This window comes from Genypterus blacodes, unplaced genomic scaffold (assembly GCF_046128005.1).
Source record: "Genypterus blacodes isolate CSIRO-AG114 ecotype Tasmania unplaced genomic scaffold, CSIRO-AGI_Gbla_v1 ptg000033l_1, whole genome shotgun sequence".
Lineage (NCBI taxonomy): Eukaryota > Metazoa > Chordata > Actinopteri > Ophidiiformes > Ophidiidae > Genypterus > Genypterus blacodes.
In genome coordinates, this window is record NW_027466846.1 from 997529 (window position 1) to 1017606 (window position 20078).

A 20078-nucleotide genomic window follows, 5' to 3' on the forward strand; every position below is an offset into this window, starting at 1 on the left:
GTTATTCTTTGTGTAAAACACTTTCACTAGGTGCAGAACCTGAGTGTATCACAGCGGCAGGAGAACTTTGGAGGCAAAGGAAAGAAGAAGACGTGACAGGCAGGAGACACAGCAGCAGACACAGACGGAGGTGGAAACTACTGCTGCCATGATTCCAGCATCCCTATTATAGTCACATCCTCCAGCGTTGCCATGTTTGTTTGTGTTGGGATTGGAACCTCTCAAGGAAAGCAGGTATGATTCGTCTCTGATCTGCCACCTAGTGGCCCCTCAAGTACATTCACACCTCAAAGACAAGCGTGTGAACAATGGCGTGATGTGTGTACTTTCTGTGCATGTTGCAATGACAAAACTCAAAAGACTAGTCAGATGAGTTTGACACTGTCTACATTCGTTACTTATGTGAGTCAGAGGAAGTGAAGTAATGTGCTTGTGTGTGTGTGTGTGTGTTTGATGTGTGTGTTGAGAGATAACTAGCTCCTATAAAGCAGTATGCCGGATGCGATTCATCACTGAAATGGCAGCTGAGCATCGCAGGATAGCGGCTCTGGTGATGCATCGCTCCAATTTAAAGAATATCGCACATCTGCGGTGTGGAACAGTGAGGGGGGAAAATGGTGATGACACGCATATAAGTGGGTGTTGATGCTTGCTCACCTGAAGAACGTGACAAAGAACTGCACCAGATCCATGAAGTTACTGTGCTGGGAGAAGGCGATCTGTGAGGGAGGGGGAACGGGAAATAACACAGTCAGAAATCTGCTTTATACATTTTAGATTGTCAATGTTCTTGTTTTGCGCTGAATGTACAAAACAATACACTGATCATTGTACTGACATAAAGGACAGATCACAAACCAAGCAACCAGTGCAGCACTCAAGCTCAAGTTCAACACAGTTTTCTACAGAAAATACATCCGATCTCAGATGAAGGGGTCAGCATTATATACACGAAAGCTTTAGACTGCAGCAGAAGGTGCAAAAACAGACGGCAGGTGACAGGAATCCAACGCAGAGGTGTTCTCCCTCGATTGTAACACAATCTGCCGTGAAATCACCGGTGAATACGTCTGATGGGATGTACTGCACTTCCACAAAACATACTTGTTCAGGCTCACTGATATATTGCCGAGGTAAGTGGATCAAAATTTGACAGTGTATCACTGACACTCTAATCAGATTTCACCAGTGTATTACTTTTGGACATGCAACTTGTTACTAATTCCTACAGGGAGTTTCCCCGTCTGCCTGCTGAGCTGCACTCCAGACTGCACGGCTGTCAGACCGACAACATGCCAGCAGTCGCGGCTCTTAAGATGCCTGCAGCCTACGCAAACCTCGCTCTGCTGAACATGTGGGGAGGAATATTCACCGTGCAATCATCAAAAGAGTCACTGTTCAAACTGCATCCCGTCTTAATCAATGTTGCCACGGGTAACAGTGACCATTACTCTCTTTACATACAGACGTATATCCTTCAGTCCTTGGTGGCTCAACACTGCCCCTCTCTGGCAAGATTGCAATATTACATTCCCTGCAAGCAAATCCCCTCGCTCTCTCCGAGGTGACACCTTGGAGCAGAACTCATCACCACTCCTACTTATAATTCCTCAGGAAAGAAGGGATTTGCATACAATTCCACTCAAAAGAGAAAAGGGGAAGAGAGACCAAAAGCTGGCGAAAGCAGCTGTGTGTGTGTCAGATTAGCCTATGAATACTCATTACACGATTAAGAATAACAATATATGCACTGGGAGAAAAAAAAAAACCCTTCCATTTGAGAATATACGTGATATACACGAGAACAAAACGGGGGTCAAAGGTAACGCCCTTATGTGGCGGCACAACACGACAGACGCGCGTGTGTGTTTTGTGAACGACCGCAACGGGGTCTAATTTACTTGTGCAGTCAGCACCATCTGCCGCATTAATGTGTTGCTGTTGATTACCGTTGAGTGCTGAAGCCTCCGCGCGATCATTTTCCTCCAGACGGTTGAACGTGGAGGAGAACGCTGGGTGCCAACACACCAGTAGGAAAATGGAATCGCCATGAGACGGAATCTGATCAGGCGCTTTATGGTCATGCAGGAGCAACCGTGGCGTTCATGAATAGACTCACTGTCCTGCAGGATTGGTACCGCCACCAAAGCAGGTTAAGTTTGGTTTTGGGACAATTTGGCCAGATGGTGGCGCTGCAATTACCCATTTGAACCGTAAATCATACAATCAGAATTCTTTAATCCCTTCATTCCTTTGATCCATCAAATCATCATTTAAGCCTTACAAGTTTTTCCTCCATTTTGATTTTTTTCCAAAACTTTTTTTGTGATTTCTCCTACAATTTTGCATCAACTGTCAGAAAAGTTTACAAGCACAATGTTGGTGCCCAGACAGACGGAAATTATTTCAGTTTCTAACCGTTTGTTATAATTGGCTGCCAAAGTTGAGTGGGTGTGGCTCTTACTTCTGTATCTGATGAATAAATGATGTCTAATGTTGGATACATTTGACATAATTTATTCATGAGATACTTGGTGTAACATGTAAGCTCACCACTTCAGTCGACCTGATGGTGGCGCTATATTTACAGATAGATTAAGTGAGTATCTTTGGAATTAGACGTGGTAAAACTGATTGTTTGATCATGGTTTTGTCAATAATCTCTTAACTTTCATCATTGGGAGACACAATCATGATGAGTTTTCGGCCTGGGTGGAGGTATTACTCTCTGAAAGCCTTTGAGCTCAGACATGTTTTTTTTTTTAAAGGCTACACTGTGCAGCTACAGTGAAGGTAAACTGCTGTGGGGCACAAAAAAAAGTGTGTGTATGGCTGGAACACACCGGTATGTTCAGTTTCCCCTGGTCAGTAGCTTTTTGACATTCCAATCTAAATCATTCAGAAGGAGCAGCTCTCACTCTCTCCTGGTTTGTCTAAAAAGTTTCAGTACAACGATCATGAGGCTGACTGACATATGTTCTACCAACAACAACAACAACAATAAAAGCAAGAACATTTTGGGACACACAGTTAGTGCTTCCGAGGAGCCTCCGATCGACTCTTTTCACGCTTTGGCGTATGTAAATGGAAGATAAGAAATGAACAGATCAAAGGGAGAGCGGCAGAGTAGTTGGTGACGGGCTGGGCTTCTTTTAAGAGCAAAGCTGACGATGATCAAAGAAGCTTCGTCAGCTGGTGTGCTTAAACGCGAGCACACTTTATGACGGCAGCCTAACAAAGACTTCGCCACGGCAAAGTGATTATAGACACATCAATGTCTTCCCTCATGGCACAATAGCTTTTTCTTTCAAGGTCAGAATCATCGCTGAATAAACCCTTCAGTTTTGATAAATACAAGCAGGCCAGTCACGGTAAGATGACATATGATCACAGTTAGTGCAGACGCTAATCTCTCGTGTCAGCCTCAGCCGTGTGCTGTGGCGGTAAGGAGGCAATGCGACGCTCTTATTACGTGCCTGGCAGAGGGTGACTCTTTTGGGGGGCCTGGAAGAATCTCACAGCAAGGTTCCCCCCCATCAAACTGCCGTCGGACATTAGGACTGGAAGGAACCCTGCCTTTAAATGGCTTCTGACAGCTGCCTCAACTACGGCGGAGCTTATAAAGAAGCGTCTCTATCGGCACAAGAGCAGGGGAGGGAACAGGTCTGCTCAACAGGTGCAATAAGACAGAAGGGAGAGGGGGGGAGGGTTTGGATCTAATATAGTCAAGATGGAGAGTGTGTGAGGTACCACAGTGCTGAGGTTGTCCTGCACACACAAGCAGATGCAGATCATTTCCAGCGGCAACTAGGTTTCCTCCCTCTGTGTAATAATGGACGACCATCATCACCTCATTCGTGCCTTTTCTTCTATGTTTATATTTCGGTCAGTTGTCACAAAATGTTTTGTTTTTGTAGGCGCTGTCCACGTCCTCTTCCTCCCGTCCTCGCTGATTTACGAAAGCGTTTTGGAACATGCTGGCGCCCAGTATTATGAAGCAGCCATCGTGAAGCCATGCGTGGCCCAAATAAACACAACACGAGTCCAGATTCGCCGAGCGGCCCAACCGGCTGATAGCTGCAGCTGCTGCTCCATAGAGGGCCATTAAACTGGCGGCTGTTCTAATCTCTACTACATCACGACATGTTCACCAAGGCACAGAACAGGAGATCACAGCTCTTTAATGTAATTAGTCTGGGATTAACATTTCGTTACAAACATCATTAAATTCCGATCTATTCTTCATCAGGAGAGGAAAAAGGGAAGCGAGAGGGGGGCAGAGCTCGCCGACTAATCTCAACGCAATTGATTCCACTTTGATTATCAGGGCCGCTCCATGATGCTTTCACTTTGACGCCTCTAACAGCTCTCGCTTTTGTGTGTTAGAATGATAACGCGAAAGGGGTTTTTCCTCACACTCCAGTGACTGCGTGTTTGACAAATACATGCGATATTTGATGCACATTATGTGGAATATTGCGTACGTTCCAAGAGGAGCAAGGGGGGCTGAACCCTCCAATTGCTCGGGTGATAACCTGTGGCGCAGACTTAATGCTATGGATCGGAAAGGTGACGAAACAAGCTTGTGCGTTCTCCCGCCTCTGCAAAAAGTGCGATTCCCATGCGCAATTAAACGATCAGTAGCCACGCTGAGCAGTTTGCAAGAAGGTGGTTCAGGACTTCTGAACACGTGAGAGAAAAAAAAGAGACAACTGGCGGTGCACTGATGAGCGAGGAAGGGGAGAGAGAGAGAGAGAGAGAGAGAGCTAGAAAGTCGTGCATGGTTGCTGAGGGAGACAGCTTTACTTGCATACAGCCAGCTCTCAATGCAGCATGTGTTTCAACTAAACATTCCTCTTTGCCCTTGCTCGTTCTCTGCTGTTTATGAACCGTTTCCCAACACTTCAATTTCTGCCTGCCAACAGTGGCGGTCCAAACGCCTACGATCGCACACAGAAACACACATACACCTTTACACCTATACACATTGTGCTCTTTCTAAAGTCCACAGCCAACAGAACACTGCAGGCAAGGACGGTGAGCAAAGGAAAGAATAAAGAGGCGTACTAAGAAATGGGTTAGACGCAGTGGCGGTGGCGAGAAGAGGAGAGGAACAAGTGGAAAATGTTACCTCTGTGATGAAGGCAAATCTCCATTAGCACAAGAAAGTACATTGATTGGCTAGCAGGTCTGCGTGCTATGGATTCAAGGACGGACGGGGCTGAACTCCTACATGATCCCACCCCAGCAAGACACGGTGGCTGAAAGGTGAGGTGGACCCAGAGGTGCCTGTGCAAACCAAGACTGTCTCAGCTTAGCTTCCAACGCTTTGCTGTGCTGTGCTGAAGCAGAATCTTTCGGGCCGGCTGGCAGGGACAGGAGTTGTGAGGTTTGAGCAGAATTAAAGACTCATGAGGCATCGCATGGAAGATGGAGGCAGGCGAGAGGGAAGATTTTTTTTCTCCCCCACCCCCGTCAGGAGGAGGGCAAGGGGAAGGAACTTAGGACGGCCAGTTAAATCACTTCCAGAACTGATCGGGGAGGCACGCAGACAGGCAAGGCCGAGCCAGAACCAATGTGCCTTACTGTCCCAAAGCAGCAGTGACCAATCCTGGCAATGCATTCTTATATTCTAATGATTCGTCATGATACAAAATGTGCATGTGCAGACGGCCAAATCCGACCTGTGGAGGAATCCAGCTTCTTACAATAACCAAGTTAATGAGTGTGAACACGGACAAACAATGCAACTAGGGGTAATTAAAATGCTGCACGCTGGCGATTTTAGGAAGTTTACATCCAAACCGGGTCACTGGCAACACTTTCTTGGTAAATAGGAGCATTTTATAGATATTTGGCATTCCCTTACCAGCCCCTAGATTGGACCCTTATGAAGCTGTGTGCTACTTCCTCCACAGTAGCAGAGACAGAAGTTATGCCACAGTAGAATCTTACTGATTCCCATGTAGAACTCTTTTATGCTGACATATATGAAAGAAAATGCAGTTTCATTTCATTTGTGCTCATGAAGCGCAGAGATCTGCCAAGACATACTCAGACACCAACAGATGGATAGCATTACGCCATACAGCTATTTGTGATGTGTAATGTAACGACAGTCTGTCAGGTTGGAGACGAACTGAAGGAGCGTCTTAAAGCTGTTAGAGGTTCTAAATATACAGTGGTGCACTGACTTACAGGAGGGGCACTGTGGAGGGACACAGCCTGCTCTCCTCAGTGCTCCACATGGCAGAGGCTTCCCCCGCGTGCAGCAGCAGCAGCGGTGGCTTGGCTGCGTAAACATACAAGACCCAGCGAGCAGGCAACAGAGCTCCATTCACTGGCTCCGTCTGAGCCACATCAACACTGGAGAACGGCTGTTGCTCATGGCAGGAAATGTTCTCCTGGCCCGCTGACCACAGCGATGGCTGAATGCCAACATTTACCATTCAATTTCACCTTTTTACCAGCCAACATAGAGTGTAGAAAAAAAGGCTTACAGAGTTACTGAACTGGAATTGCCAAAATGCGATGGAGGTGTTTATTTATTTCAATCGTTTTCATTTAAAGGCCTACAGACGTGGTGAGTGAACGCGTGTATGAGCGGTGAAATGTCGGAAAAGACTGAAAAGCAAGTCCAGTAACCTTGAACTGCTGCAGCGAGATACACACAAGCCGTCTGGAGGGAAACTGTGCGGCGCATGAAAGCCCGTTACCCGACCAGATGTGTCATTTTACGAATGCTTTTATTCAGAGTGCACATGCATTTGCAGTGTGACGAGTCCCAGTGAGTACCGAGACCCAAATGCCTCCACAGTCATTATATGCTACACATTATATATGCGGGCATGATGACTCTAAGAAGCAGCACAGAATATTTAGGACAGCTTGGCCTGTCTCAGTAGAGCTTGAGTGAATCAGGCTTTCGAAAAGAGCAAAAAGGTTTTTGATGTACAAGTTGGTGCTGCTGTTTGCATGTTTTTAATCATGTCATACTTTTCTTGTGGTCCACTGTTATTGTTGGATTGTATCTTTACGTTGTTGTACTGTGACATGCTGCTGTAATTAGTTTTCGCCGTGGGTACATTAGAGGAGCTAGACAGTGTTTATCCAGACAAAACTTACCTGAATCTTAATGGGCCATGTGAAGTTGCTGACGTAAACAAAGAAGGTGATGTTAGGGTTGTTGCGGAAATCGTAGTTCTCGTTGGAGAAGCTGTCTTTGAACTCCTTGATGTTACTGCGAGAGACGATGGGGATCTCCTCGCCAGTCTGAGTCCCTGCTGAATGAATGACAGGAGGAAGCGTAACAGGCGAGAAGAGAGGATTAGGAAACAAGGAGGGAGGAAAGGCAAATCACAAACACGGCAACAGTTCCACACATGTCAATCTACTGATAATAAAAGTTCTCACTAGTTTGACCCTTGCGATTTATACTTAGATCTATCAACGGTCTTTTATACACCAAAAGGTATTTACCATCAATTGAATTACAGGAAATGAAGACATTCAGAGGTTCTCAATGACAACAAACATGTAATCAAGTCGATAAACGTGCACGCCAGAAGTATTCCTGATCCCATCACATGTCTACATGAGTCAAAAGTGTGTGATGAGACCTACCAGTGAAGCTTGTGGCCCAGGTTATGTTCAGGTTGAAGTTCTTCGATGCATTTATGAACATGTCAAGATCTCGGTTCGGCTGAGGAGGGAAACAGAAAACATAAAGTTACCTTCATCATCGGAATTTCTGTCAGCATTGAGATCCGACCTGGACAATTAACGAACCATGGAAAAGCCTGAAGATGCTGTTTTACCCTGCAGTGCACCAAGGCTTTACAATCCTCTAAAATCCGTTACTATAATACATTTCATAATCAGTAACTGCATCAAACGTCTCCTCTGTCTGGTCTCCTCGTATCTGTGAAGTCATCTATGAAGACGCCACAGCCACAGCGTTAAACAATTTTACTCAGCTGTCAGCTCCTCGCATCGGAACGTTTTTTAAAAAAGACAGAGCAGAATAATTTGATTTATCTGGCTAAACAATGATAAGCAAGTAAGTCAATTGATACATAGAACTACACATAATCTGGAGATGTTGTGTGCGATTTGTTTATCGTAGGATTTCTAAAAGAACACTGATTTTGATCAAACTGGGTTGGAACTGTTTTTATGATTCATTAACATGGGAAAAAAAAATTGGCAGATTTTTCTAACAGACTATGAATAGATAGATACAATTTGTTTCTATGGTTGTCAGGAAAAATAAAGCCCTTTTGTTGGTATTAGTCATTTCCTCCTTTCAGTCAGCACGGTGACGCAAGTGCTGCTGCCTTTCAGTAATAAGGTTGTGGGGTTTAAACAAAAGGCGACCGTCTCCATACTCCTTCAAATCAGATGTTCAACAATGATGTGCGGCTGTAATGTAATGGATCTTGTTCCTGCCTTTGTCTTTTGGTCACGGCTTTGTCATGGAAAAATGCCACCTGGTATCATGTTTCAGTTTCATCACCAGATGTGTCCGGCGCTTTAAGAAGACTGGACAGGTGTTTGTTTACCCGGTGTGCTTGTAGCTGTCTGCACACCGACGGTCTTTAATGTCTGCCTGTGTCAATTGGTGACATCCTGATTTAATGAATAACCCATGGGGGGGGACTTCAAATCCTCACCATTGTCTCATGCTGACTTCACTCTCTTTAATCTTAATAAAAGCTAGGCAGCTGCTGTGATGGCAGGGCGTCCGCCGCCAGCTTACGTACCTCCTCCGGTGTGGCCACAAAGTTGATGGCGGTGTAGTAGCGGTCGTCCTCCTGCGACAGGCTGAAGGTGAACTGGTAGTCGATGAGAAGCATGTCTGGAGTGATGAGCAGGAGAATTAAAAAGGGGGGAAGCAAGACGCAAGAAGGAAAAGCTCAGTCTTGCTTGAAAGTCACACAAGAGCATGTTTTCACAAAAGGAGATTACTGAGATTTCCATTCTCCATTTCAATTTTCGGCAGATCTTCGTGAATAGAAACGGAATTAGAGTCAGGAGGGCGAGTCTGGTATAATCTACGACACAACCGAAGATCAAAAAGGTCTGTGGAGTCTTTCGAACAGATGGAACACTGCACAAGTTCAGTCACTTGTATATTGTATTCTATGTGCATATGGGCAGAGTTATATTCACATAGACTGAATATATATGAGTATATGCTTTAGTCCATCAATCTTACAGTGCTACAATCACATTTCTGCCTTTGTCAGAGTACAAAGAAAACTCTGAATATAGCAGCAGCATATCAACAGAATGACTTTGCCCCTATTTAGACTGGCTCAGCCTCGCATGGGAAGGTGGGGTAATGTAATCACTGCCGGTGTCAGTTTAACCCCGTCCTTCACTTCACACCCTTCCACAAAAGGGAAAGCAAAAATGACATAAAATACTAAGCCGGTGGAAATTGACATGTTGATCATGTGTCATACAGTTAGTAGTTGCAGATTGATTTTGTGATCTAATCCCATACAAACAGGGCTTTAGTCAAATAATCCTTATTTTGACGTCATGCTGAGACTACAAACTACTGCAGAATGTTTGGGGATTAAGAAGTACAAAGTGAATTTGATTCCATGGTTTTGGCAGATTTCTTACCTACGTTATTATATTCTCCAAATGAACAGCGGAGTTAAAAATGCGAATAGAGACACCAGATTCAATATTGGCGCAGTGAACTTAAAGAGCTCAGTGCTGCAAACCGTCCCTGACGAGATGACCTTCATCACCGCGAGGATAAGACAATTACTGCGCCTCCAAGCTTCGTCTGCGATCCGTTTTCATCTGTGTCTCGCTTACGATTCATCCCTCCTGCGAATCCTGCAGGTTTACAGAAGCCGCTTCTCCTCTGCCCGTTAAGGCATAAACCATCAAACGACTTGAGTAACTTTGATTTAAGAGTCCTGTAACTGTCTTGCCGTTGACCAAAACGAGAAAAAAAGAGCCTGGCTTCAGAATTTCCTTAGTGTGATTTCTCCCCAAATTCACTGATGTTGGTAATTGGTAATTCCACTTACAGTAGCATGTTCCTTTGAGGGGGTTGCCTTGGTAACGGTTCTCCACTTCACACCTGAAAGACAGGAGAACAAATGATGAAAACAGTGCAAAAGGGGTAAAGACATAAAAGGGAAAAAAATGGGAGACCGAAGTGACAAGGAAAGGTGAATTGGGACACTTTAATTGCCAATAAAACCAAAGCTGAGAAATCACACAGTGCCTTGACCTTCAGCCAGGTAAAGTCAGAGGCACCAAAAGCAAAAAGAATAGAGACAGAAGAATGAAAAGACCAGCGGCTGACAGACTTCCTCAAAAACTACTTTTTTCAGTTTTCAGAGTGATAACAGTGATGTTTTCGTCCCGTTATTACAAGTTTCAAATGGGTTTTGCGCTGAAATCATGAAATCAAAGCGGGAGGACAAGTAACACAGACTGTGAAAGTTCTTAGAATAAGGTTACACACAAACAAGCAAGTACAATAAAAGGGCTGTCAAGATTAGTCAATATAACAATCATCTATTTAACAGCTTTGATCAATATGACTCCGTACTCCTACCCAGTTTTGGCGGTAATGCGTCAAAAAATTTGTTTTCATCGCACATGCGAGATAGACAAGCCAGAGATAGTGGAGTGTAAAAGGGCAGCGAGATGTGTGGGTGTAAACGTGTGACTCCTGTGACACTTACAGGTGGCAGCGGTCTCCTTTGATGCCCTTGGTGGTGCAGAAACACTTGCCATTGTTGGGGTTGCACATGCTGGCGTGGCCGTTACACTTGCAAGCTGGAGTAAACAAACCACAATTGAGAATTCATTTATTAAATGTGCGTCAGAAAAGGAGGAGAAAATGTTTGAATGCTTATTCTATTTCTAAAGTCACTCGTAAAATTGTGCATTCTCCTCAATAATTACACTCGGGCATTTTCGTAGTATGATATCCTGTATTTCAAATTCAAAGACATTTTAAGAGCTTTCAATCAGTCTGTTAGCTGAGAATGATGCATTAAAATGTCCATTTTGTTTAGTATGTTGACATGTTTACTTCCCCTCGTCTACAATTTCATCTATGCAGTTTATCATCGTTACATCACTTAGCATTTGGCTACAACCGCTGTGCAAATAAATTAAGTTAAGTGACTGGCAAATATGAACTGCAACGGCAAAATCTGCAGACATCGGGCGAAGCAATGAGGGCAGGTGGTGGAACGGCGAGGCGCATCACCAGTTCTATCTTCATTTTTCTGTGCATTTGTTTGATTATTTGTATTGATTGTGCACTTTCCCATTACGTCCCAACAACTCGTGGTCTGGTTATGCACATAATGAGCCGTATTGACAAACCAAATGTCATGATGAGCTGTAAAGTGAAGCCCATGTCCGATCCTTGAGGGAGTAGTCGATGGGAAGAAATGTGGAGAATGAACGCGTCATTACTGACAGGATGAAGATATGTACAGAGGCAAATATATTGATAACCTGTCACTGCTGTAGCACAGAGTAAATCATTCATGTTTGCAGAGGGACACCTGGATTTACAGCTACTAAAACACATACTGCGCTTGTATTATATTGAGAAGTCAAATTAGGCTGCTGCAAGAATGAGCAATGGATTTGTTGTCTGATTGACGGGCGGTGACATTGGTTGAACAGCCGAGTGGCTGTTTAATAACCCAGGGGAGCTCTTTGCTGTACTGCAGGAATGAGGAAAACCAAACTGTAAAACAAGGGGGGAGTGTTGAATGAAGCTACATGCAGACTGAAGGCCTCAATATGCTTCAGAACACAACCTCCAGTGCAGAACGAGGGCTTGGATCGAGTGGCGGTGATCTCTTTGGGTGTTCTTTATTCAGAGTCCCTGAGTAGAACCGTGCCTTCCCTACTTTACATGGCTCACTGGTGACGACCAAAGAGCGAAGACCGTTCTTAAGGGTCTATACTGCAGAACGGCTGCTTCCTCATTACCCTCCTATACCCTCCCCTGAGTGACAGACTGGGTGAAGCGGCGACGCAGGGGTGACTCACGCTGGCAGCTGCCCCCGTTGGTCGGGTCTCCGTAGAAGCCTGAGATGCAGCTCTCACAGTGTCGTCCCGTCGTCAGATCCTCGCATTTCTCGCACACGCTCTCGTTGACGCACTGGCTGTGACCATTACACTGGCAAGCTGACAGAGGGGAAACAACACATGGATACTGGTTAGAAGTCTTGAACATTTTGTTTTTAAGTCAGTCTCTGTCCAACTCTTCTTATTGGAAAAGCTCTCTCTGTAGATCTGTAGAACTAAATAAAAAAGGAGTAGGAGTTCTAACAATTCTGTATTTCAGGGCAAACAGACATCATTTGGTGATTTTCCATCTTTCTGCTGTTTTTGAAATGTTCCCGTTGAGTTCTGCTATTAATTATTTACAGGCCACCAAAATATGCTCCCAACTTCTTTGATGACTTTACAAAACTAGTGTCTAATATTTCCACTAACTTTGACTGTCTCATTATAACTGAATTTAAGTCATATTGACGATTTGGATAATAGTGGTATGCTAAAGAACTCTATTTTGGACACATTTCAACTGTCTCAGAATGTGAAAGGGCCATGGACACACTTCAGACCTCCAATGTTTCTGTAATCCTTTCTTATCTGACCATTTTTCTGCTCGTGACCTTGAAGACAACTTTCATTTTTAAACTGTGAACGTTAAGTCATCATACCGTCTAAGGTTAAAACATTGTCCGGTAAGAAAAATAGAGAAATGCTTCCGCTTCTGTTAATATCCAGAAAAGCGAATGCTGTAAAGCTGAACGCCACTCCATGTTCATCCTCACGTATACAAAGAGCCTCTGTGTCAACAATTTAGACTGCTCAAGAATCCTTTTTTCTCCAATATCAGTAACAACATGAACAATACACAACCCTTATTTGCAACGATTGCCAGGCAGAAAGCAATCCCCCCGACACAAAAACCACCAACTCAACTCTTATCCACCCATAAATGCAACGAGATGATTCATCACTTTTCACAGACAAAATTGAACACATTAGACAAGACATGGATTCTTCCGTTCCAAACAAAAATGCTTGTTTTATAGAAACATAATGTTGCAAGGATAATACGATTAAATGCCATGGACTAAAAACTCTTGAGGAAACGGTGAGACCACTTAAGCCATCACCTGCAACTTGATTACTTCTCTGCCGCAACAGGTTGCTATGACAACTTCCAATCGGGATTTCAACCCTTTAACACCCAAACTGCTCTTATGTTCTAAATGATATTCATTAGCAATGACTCTTTATAGCTTCGTCACCAAATCACTATCATTCTTTAGATTTGCTGCGCCAGTGCACTGAGCAAGTCAAAGAAAATATAAAAAAGGGCAAAACTGGGCTTATTATTTTCGATAAAAAACGAAGACAGGCTAAAAGTCAGCTGTCACCTTGACTCCTGTCTTTCAAAAGAAAAAATCTAAGCCAGAAATTGTGGTGTTATAATGAACTTAGATCGAAACTTCAACATCAAATCAGCCCACTGTTATCTTGAAACATGACAACACACAAAACTTAGGAGGACTCGTGTCCAAACCAGTGGGTGCCAAAATACAAACCTTGGGCTTTGACTTTTGCTATAAATAAAAAAAGATCTTACCCCAAAGTTGTGTCTTTATATAAGCAAAACAAATATTGTCCAATATATCACTTTTACTCTCTCTGGCATCAACTTCTAAAACTGTGCATCTGTCAGGCTCTACTTAAATATTTATGCGGATCAACTGTACATAACTGATGAGGCCGAGTGGCTCCGGGACTTTGCCTGGTACTGCTGTTTGTGTCAGATTATGGCAGGGTAAACATTTCTAATCATTTAAGCTGAAAAGTGCATCAAACTTCAATGCAATGATCCACTACAAATCCATTCACAGTCAGTTGCCGCCTACCTGGGCAGTGGATGAAGGACCAGTTGTATTTGGCTTCGCTGGGGCACATGCTGACGTTGAGGGCCGGCTGGGAGCTGGAGGGCAGGCCGGGCAGGGTGGACGGGGCCGGGACGGAGGTCTGAAAGGGCCCGCGGTACGAGCCCTCGATGCACTGGCCCTTCCCCGTGTTGCTGGGGTCGGTGCACCACCCGCAGCCCGGCTGATCCAGGCACTGGCCGCAAGTCCTGTAGCCCGAACAGTTCTCCGCTGCAACGAAGGCGCGGCAGCAGTTACATACTGATCGAATCTCGGACGCTGGCTGGTTTAACGGGCCAGACTGCTTTTTGTCTCCACACATGGTACAGTATGTGATGAGAGGGTAAATAAGTGTTAAGTCACCCTGTCTACCTGCTCTCTACTGATATTGTCTGACCTTTTATTTCTCTCTCTCTCGCCCGTTTGGGGATTTCCTCGCCCACCATTCGGACTTAATTGGCCTGCGATGTTAAATAAATGAGAATTGCCCTCTGTTGAACCATAAGTAAACAAAGTACCAGCCAGAGAGGAAGTGACCAAAGTATTAAACTGGATTATTAATCGCCGTCTGCTCTCCTGCAGGAGCTTTTCTCTGAGCCACACTTTAACTTGGCTTAACCTTCACTGTTTAAGCGAAGGTTAAGCCAATTAGAGACGTTCTGTATGTGAGACATTAATGTTAAGTTTGGACCTGCGCCAAATAATCAAGAGGTTTTTAAGCCTGATGAAGATTGCAAACTGTGTTCAGATAAGGTAATTATTATATTATCTATAATTTGTTTTTTTATCTACTATTAAAAGTGTTGTTTTCAGCAAACTGGCTTAACTTTAGCTTCAGAATACCTCTTCTGTCCAACCTGTACCTATTCTAAAAAAATAGAATCCTAAATCTAGTCTCCCGAAACAAATGAAGGCTTAAATGATCTCCTTGTTTGTACTACTTCCTCTACCACTCACTTTAAATCAAAGCATCTGTCAAACTGCTCTGACACACAGCACTGTTAGTTTTGCATTTAATTGTGCGGATGTTCATCACGTTATAAGTCAATACAAATTCCCAGCAGATACTAACTTCAAACATCTGCCACGGACTCATCCCTATGTTCTAAATCTTGCTCTCCTTATAAACTTTCCTGATTTTAAACTTTCTTGTTCAAACGGGCTGTGGTAAATGTGTCACATCCCAAATGAGAGGAGAAAGAAGAGCATCGGGTGCCTTACGTGGGCAGGTGTTCATGGTGTACCACTCCATGCACTGTCCGAACGGGAAGGAGGCCACGTAGGCGTTGGAGTCCACGCATTGCTTCATGTTGCTGCACCACATGCACTCGGAGCTGCTGCTGGTGCACTCGCTGCAGGTGGTCCGCATGGCACAGGGGGTCCGGCACTGCTTGGCGCTGTGATTGGCTGAGGAAAGGGTTTAAGCAGAGAGAGCTGTTTTGAGTACTTTTGGAACATATTCCTGCAGTCCATAATAAGTTTCTTCACTTCAAAATTGTAGCGTGAGAAGAGCGATTTGAGTATCAAGTGGTTCACATCTGGTCTCATGAGAGCTGCACACGGGCCAAGTTCATAAGCAATTTAATGGCAGAGTAAGAGAATGGGACCTTTATTATGATAAATATATCACCAGATATTGACATCACATTTCTACATTGGTAGTGACATACATGTGAGCCGATGTGTAAAAGAAAACTGCACAACGTAAATATTTCACAGGCTGCATTTTGCTGATTTATGCTTATACGTTGTATATCTCTCCCTTTTATCTTTGATTTTATATCATTTTCAATGACTGGGACTCCAGTGAATTTACAGATTTCAATATTTACTGTTTCCATTATTAGTGTCATCGGTGCTATTGAACTTTACTGTTAAAACTGTAAAATCTGCAGTTATCAAAACTCTTTAACAGCCAATTTAGGGAATAACAAATTATTCAACAAGCATATCTGATGTTTCCTTTTGTGAACATATTGAGATCTGTATCATCCCCAAAATCTAGTATTACCATGTAATTTGTTAATAAAGGAAAATGTTATTGGGTCGCAATCAAATGCTCTATGGTTGAAAAGAGTCCAATAAGCATGATGTCACTGCCTGCTCACTGCTCCCTCCTCTCTTTCTAAAAGTGAACATTTAAAGGGGATGTTTAAATACTCGTGTCAGTGTGTCACACTGTTGGAAAGCAGCTGGTAGCAGTCATGTCTGCAGTCTGAAATTACTTAAAACCACAGAGGAAAGCTGTCAAACAGCCAACTGTTATGTTTCCAATTTAAATGCTTCAAATAGAGGACAGCAAGGGAGCTCATTAGCATTCTGTTACTTTATTCAGATGACAATTCGCTTTGAGTAGTGATAAATGAAGCCAGTGTACTTTCCTGTTGTTGACACGTTGTGTGGCTATGTGTGCTGGTGAGTTTGAGTGCATCAGGATATCAGGATATCTGAAACATCTCCTCAATGCTGCCAGCACTGCTCCGAAACCACCAAGATGCCAAAAGGCTAAAACTCAGATTTTCATTTCAAACAGCATATTGTGAGGCTCTTTACGATTCCTTTTTAAAGTTCCGACAGGCTGCAGCTTATCCAAAATTCGACTGCAATCCGCACCGGAGGAGTACATCCCTCTGGTTTGAGTTGAACTACAATGGTTTCCGGATTCTTTTCCAATTGACTTTGAAGTACTTTTGGTTATGAAGCTCTAAATGAAATATGGCCGGCCTGTGTTGCAGATTACGTGGCATTACTGACTCAGAGGAACCAATGATCCTTCTTTATACATGTTTGTAAAACACTGTGAGCATTGGGTTCCACCATATGAACTTGTTAGTATTGCTAACTGATTTGGATGCGCTTTTGACGTGCATGTTTGATTTTATCTTCGCATGCAACATCCAGTACAGTCAGTGTTTTATCCTCCTTTGTCATGTGTTGGAAACCGACCTGGGCGTTCACATAGGCTGCCGTTAACGGGGTTGATGCAGCTTTGGGCTCTGAGTCCGCTGGATGCCGGCTCTGCCAGGTAGCCACAAAACCCAGCGTCACTAGGCTCAGCAGGCAGCCACTGTAGGGTGGTGTTGGTGAAGGGGGACATGTCTTCCCAGCACCAGTACGACACGTTGATTTTCCTGAGCCCCACCCAGGGCGTCACTGTGGCTTTGTACTGCAAACACAGAACACAAATCAAGGCTTGTCAAATTTGAGTGGTGCTTCATGGTTGGACAGTCAGAACATTTTCATACAGAAGTGAGGCAATTACTCCACAGCTGACGAATGATAAAAAAGAGAGAAAGAAGTAATATCATAAGACGATCTTGGCTGCAGGGAAAATACTAAAAATGCGTTTACAGAACAACTTTTCACTTGTTTCAACACAAATTCTGTCTAATCAGCAGTTAAAACAACTGTACTTCAGTGAGCTCAAGCTTTTCTCCATCCAATCTCTCATCAATCCTCTTACGGTTACCATGGAGGTAAACAAAGAGAAGCCAATCTCTCCCAGACATGGCTGGAATTACAGCTCCGAAGGGATTGAATTGCATCTCTAGGATTGACTGATCCTTCCTGGGAGTAGATGGAGCTGTCAAACCGAACAAACTGTGGATACTGCAGTGCAGGAACACCAACGAATGTTTCAGTCTGTGTGCCCAGACACCTGACACAGCCTCATTATTCAAGTGGACAGCGAGAAGACCAACAGCTTTCCAGGGGATACAGTACCTAAAAACTGTGTGCGTAACTAAAATGATCAAATGTCCATGAAAATGTCTCAATTCTACAGGTCAGGTCGAGAATTTCAAATTGAGGATATGCTTTTAAGAACTTTGGGTTTATTGGCTGATGTTCAAACAAGCATGCAACTTAAACATGGTGTCTTTGGCTCTGGGGGGCTCTGGGATCTTCTGAGGTTCATTTGTTACTTCTTATTGACATTTTATACACATATGCAAAAAACAATTGCTTAATGTTAAGTTTGCTTATTCATTAACTGAAGGCAGAGATGTTAAGATGAAATTAATTTTAAAGCACTTTAGAGTCTTTGTGTTAAACACAAAAGTCCCGTCTTCTGCAGCTTCGCCATTGAATCTGTCAATTGCTCTTTTTAGGATGATAAGTGGGAGCATCTTTGCATGAGTGGCCCTTGGTGAGGGAAGAATCCCTCCTGTGGTAGCGTTTGATCCTGCTGGGACTACATCAAGGCTCCAGCAGTAAATGAAGTCCTGCTGCAGGTCTGCACAGTCGTACTCGCTGATTCAGACACATTGTGGCCGTGTAATGTTCTTTGGTGATCTCAAGCGTCAGTGCACACTAAAATATTTAGACAGGTCTAGCCGTTATTAGGTCTGAAATGTAGAACTGAGACTATAATATTCTGTGGCTGAGTGATTTTAAGAAGCCATTTGAAAGTTTGAGACGGTAGCTGTGGCGGCAATTCATTCGACGGAAAGTGTTTTAGTCGAAAGACGATCACAGGATAGACTCAGACAGATAATGTGCGGACCAAAATGTTTGTTTGAAGCAGTTTTCTTCTCTAAATTTGTGTGTCAGAGCTTGTTGGATTGGGGTGGGTCACGCTTCATCAGTCTCAATGTGAAAATCTGTCAGCGAGGATGCTACATCTCCATCTGTTACCTTCAGCCGTCTCCCTGCAATCGCGCCTTTATCTTCCCAACTCTCTATGCATGTCTAACCTGTCCACTGCTTGTGTGACGATCTAATTTGCCCACAGGGAACGTTACAGTTAAGATAATCTGATAATTAATATCCAGGTCAAGGCCTGTTTTGTTCTTCCTTACCACCACACTCATAATCTGCAGCTCCTTCAGGACAAAGTCCACCTTCTTTTGCGTGGTGAGAGAGGCGAGGACGGCGTTGTGGCTCCTGCAGGCCAGCTTGGCGTTGTCGTACGAGTCCTTGGCCGTGATAAACTTCAAGCAGGAGTTCCCCACCAGATGCCAGGTCTCACCGCAGACGTTCTCTGGAATGCAAAACAGATTTCCTTGTTCCTTCTCTTGTTTCTTCTTTAAGGGCTCCATTTTAAAACATTTCAGGCACTTAAATATAAAGAATTTCATCAAGCCACTTCTACTTTCTTTTAGGTACCGTTTCTTTAAGGCCTTCCAGATAAGCTGCTTTGCTCTGATTGGCCAACTGCATCAGGACTGGCTCATTAGCTTTGCACTATGTCCCGTTTAATGTCTTCTTGCATGTATGTGTGTGTACCTGATGCTAATTTGTTGGTGCAATATTGATTCAATGATCCTTTACCTGGTAGTGAGATGCATTCCTGGTTGCGAGGCTCCCACTGGCAGTTCTGGTCCACGGCGCAGCTCTTGCAGCTGGTCTTCTTGCTGCACACATAAGATGGGTTGTCCTTGGGGCAAACTTCATACTCCATTATGGCTCCCTGAGGAGAAAATGTAATAATTAATAGTCAACACTCAACGTACAAAGTTATTCTATTTCATGCTCCAAAAGCGACACCCGTCCATGTGGCACGTAATGAAATGTTACTTTATTAAGTTGTAAATGTAACCCAGTGTCATTAACACAGCCAAAGTCTAAGAAAGTTCAAGTTCAAAATTTAAGTTTAAGTTTAAGATCAGGGTGACCAGATTTACGACTCATTAGCGATTGAATCAGACTCAGTCGCAGAAATCAGAAAAGTGTTCATAAAGTCAACATTTGTGACCTTTAAAGGAATATTTGAAACATAAATGTCAAAATGGTGGGACAAATACATTTCAACACTTAAACAATGCAAGAAAATCAAATCTGATATGCTGTCATGTTTTGTAACAGAGGGTGAGAACGTGCAGGCAGATGTGTGCGTCACTCTCTGGATCGCCGTTCTTACCGCGGCTAAGGTACAGTTGCTTCCCAGAGACACACACTGGACTGAACACCACTGGCAGCCGTTGGTGTTGGCGGTGCAGCTGTAGCAGTCAGAGTAAAGGTCACACCGCTCGCTGTCGGAATCTGCGAATGTTAACAGAACAATTTTGCTTTAACTGCAGGAAAAGTGTTTAATATGTGTTAAAAGGCAAGCCTGCAAAATGAAAATAAAGGACATTTGGGGGACTTCCTGGGGACGTTAATCTATTC

The 20078-nt window shown here is 43.8% G+C and overlaps 1 protein-coding gene across 2 annotated transcripts in view; it reads right to left on the reverse strand.

The window, feature by feature from the left end:
- atrn (attractin) overlaps nt 1–20078 on the reverse strand; it is a 111497-nt gene that overhangs the window by 55799 nt on the left and 35620 nt on the right. The window contains exons 13-25 of one of the 2 annotated variants that reach the window (XM_076146640.1): nt 19831–19952; nt 19242–19380; nt 18770–18951; nt 16917–17136; nt 15192–15377; nt 13956–14201; nt 12052–12189; nt 10719–10812; nt 10053–10105; nt 8763–8857; nt 7624–7702; nt 7126–7280; nt 658–719 (exon numbers count right to left, since the gene is read on the reverse strand). In XM_076146640.1, the coding sequence (XP_076002755.1) occupies nt 658–719; nt 7126–7280; nt 7624–7702; nt 8763–8857; nt 10053–10105; nt 10719–10812; nt 12052–12189; nt 13956–14201; nt 15192–15377; nt 16917–17136; nt 18770–18951; nt 19242–19380; nt 19831–19952 (1771 nt within the window). Of the gene's footprint in view, nt 1–657; nt 720–7125; nt 7284–7623; nt 7703–8762; nt 8858–10052; nt 10106–10718; nt 10813–12051; nt 12190–13955; nt 14202–15191; nt 15378–16916; nt 17137–18769; nt 18952–19241; nt 19381–19830; nt 19953–20078 lie in introns of both variants that reach the window. The other variant, XM_076146639.1, reaches the window with a different exon arrangement.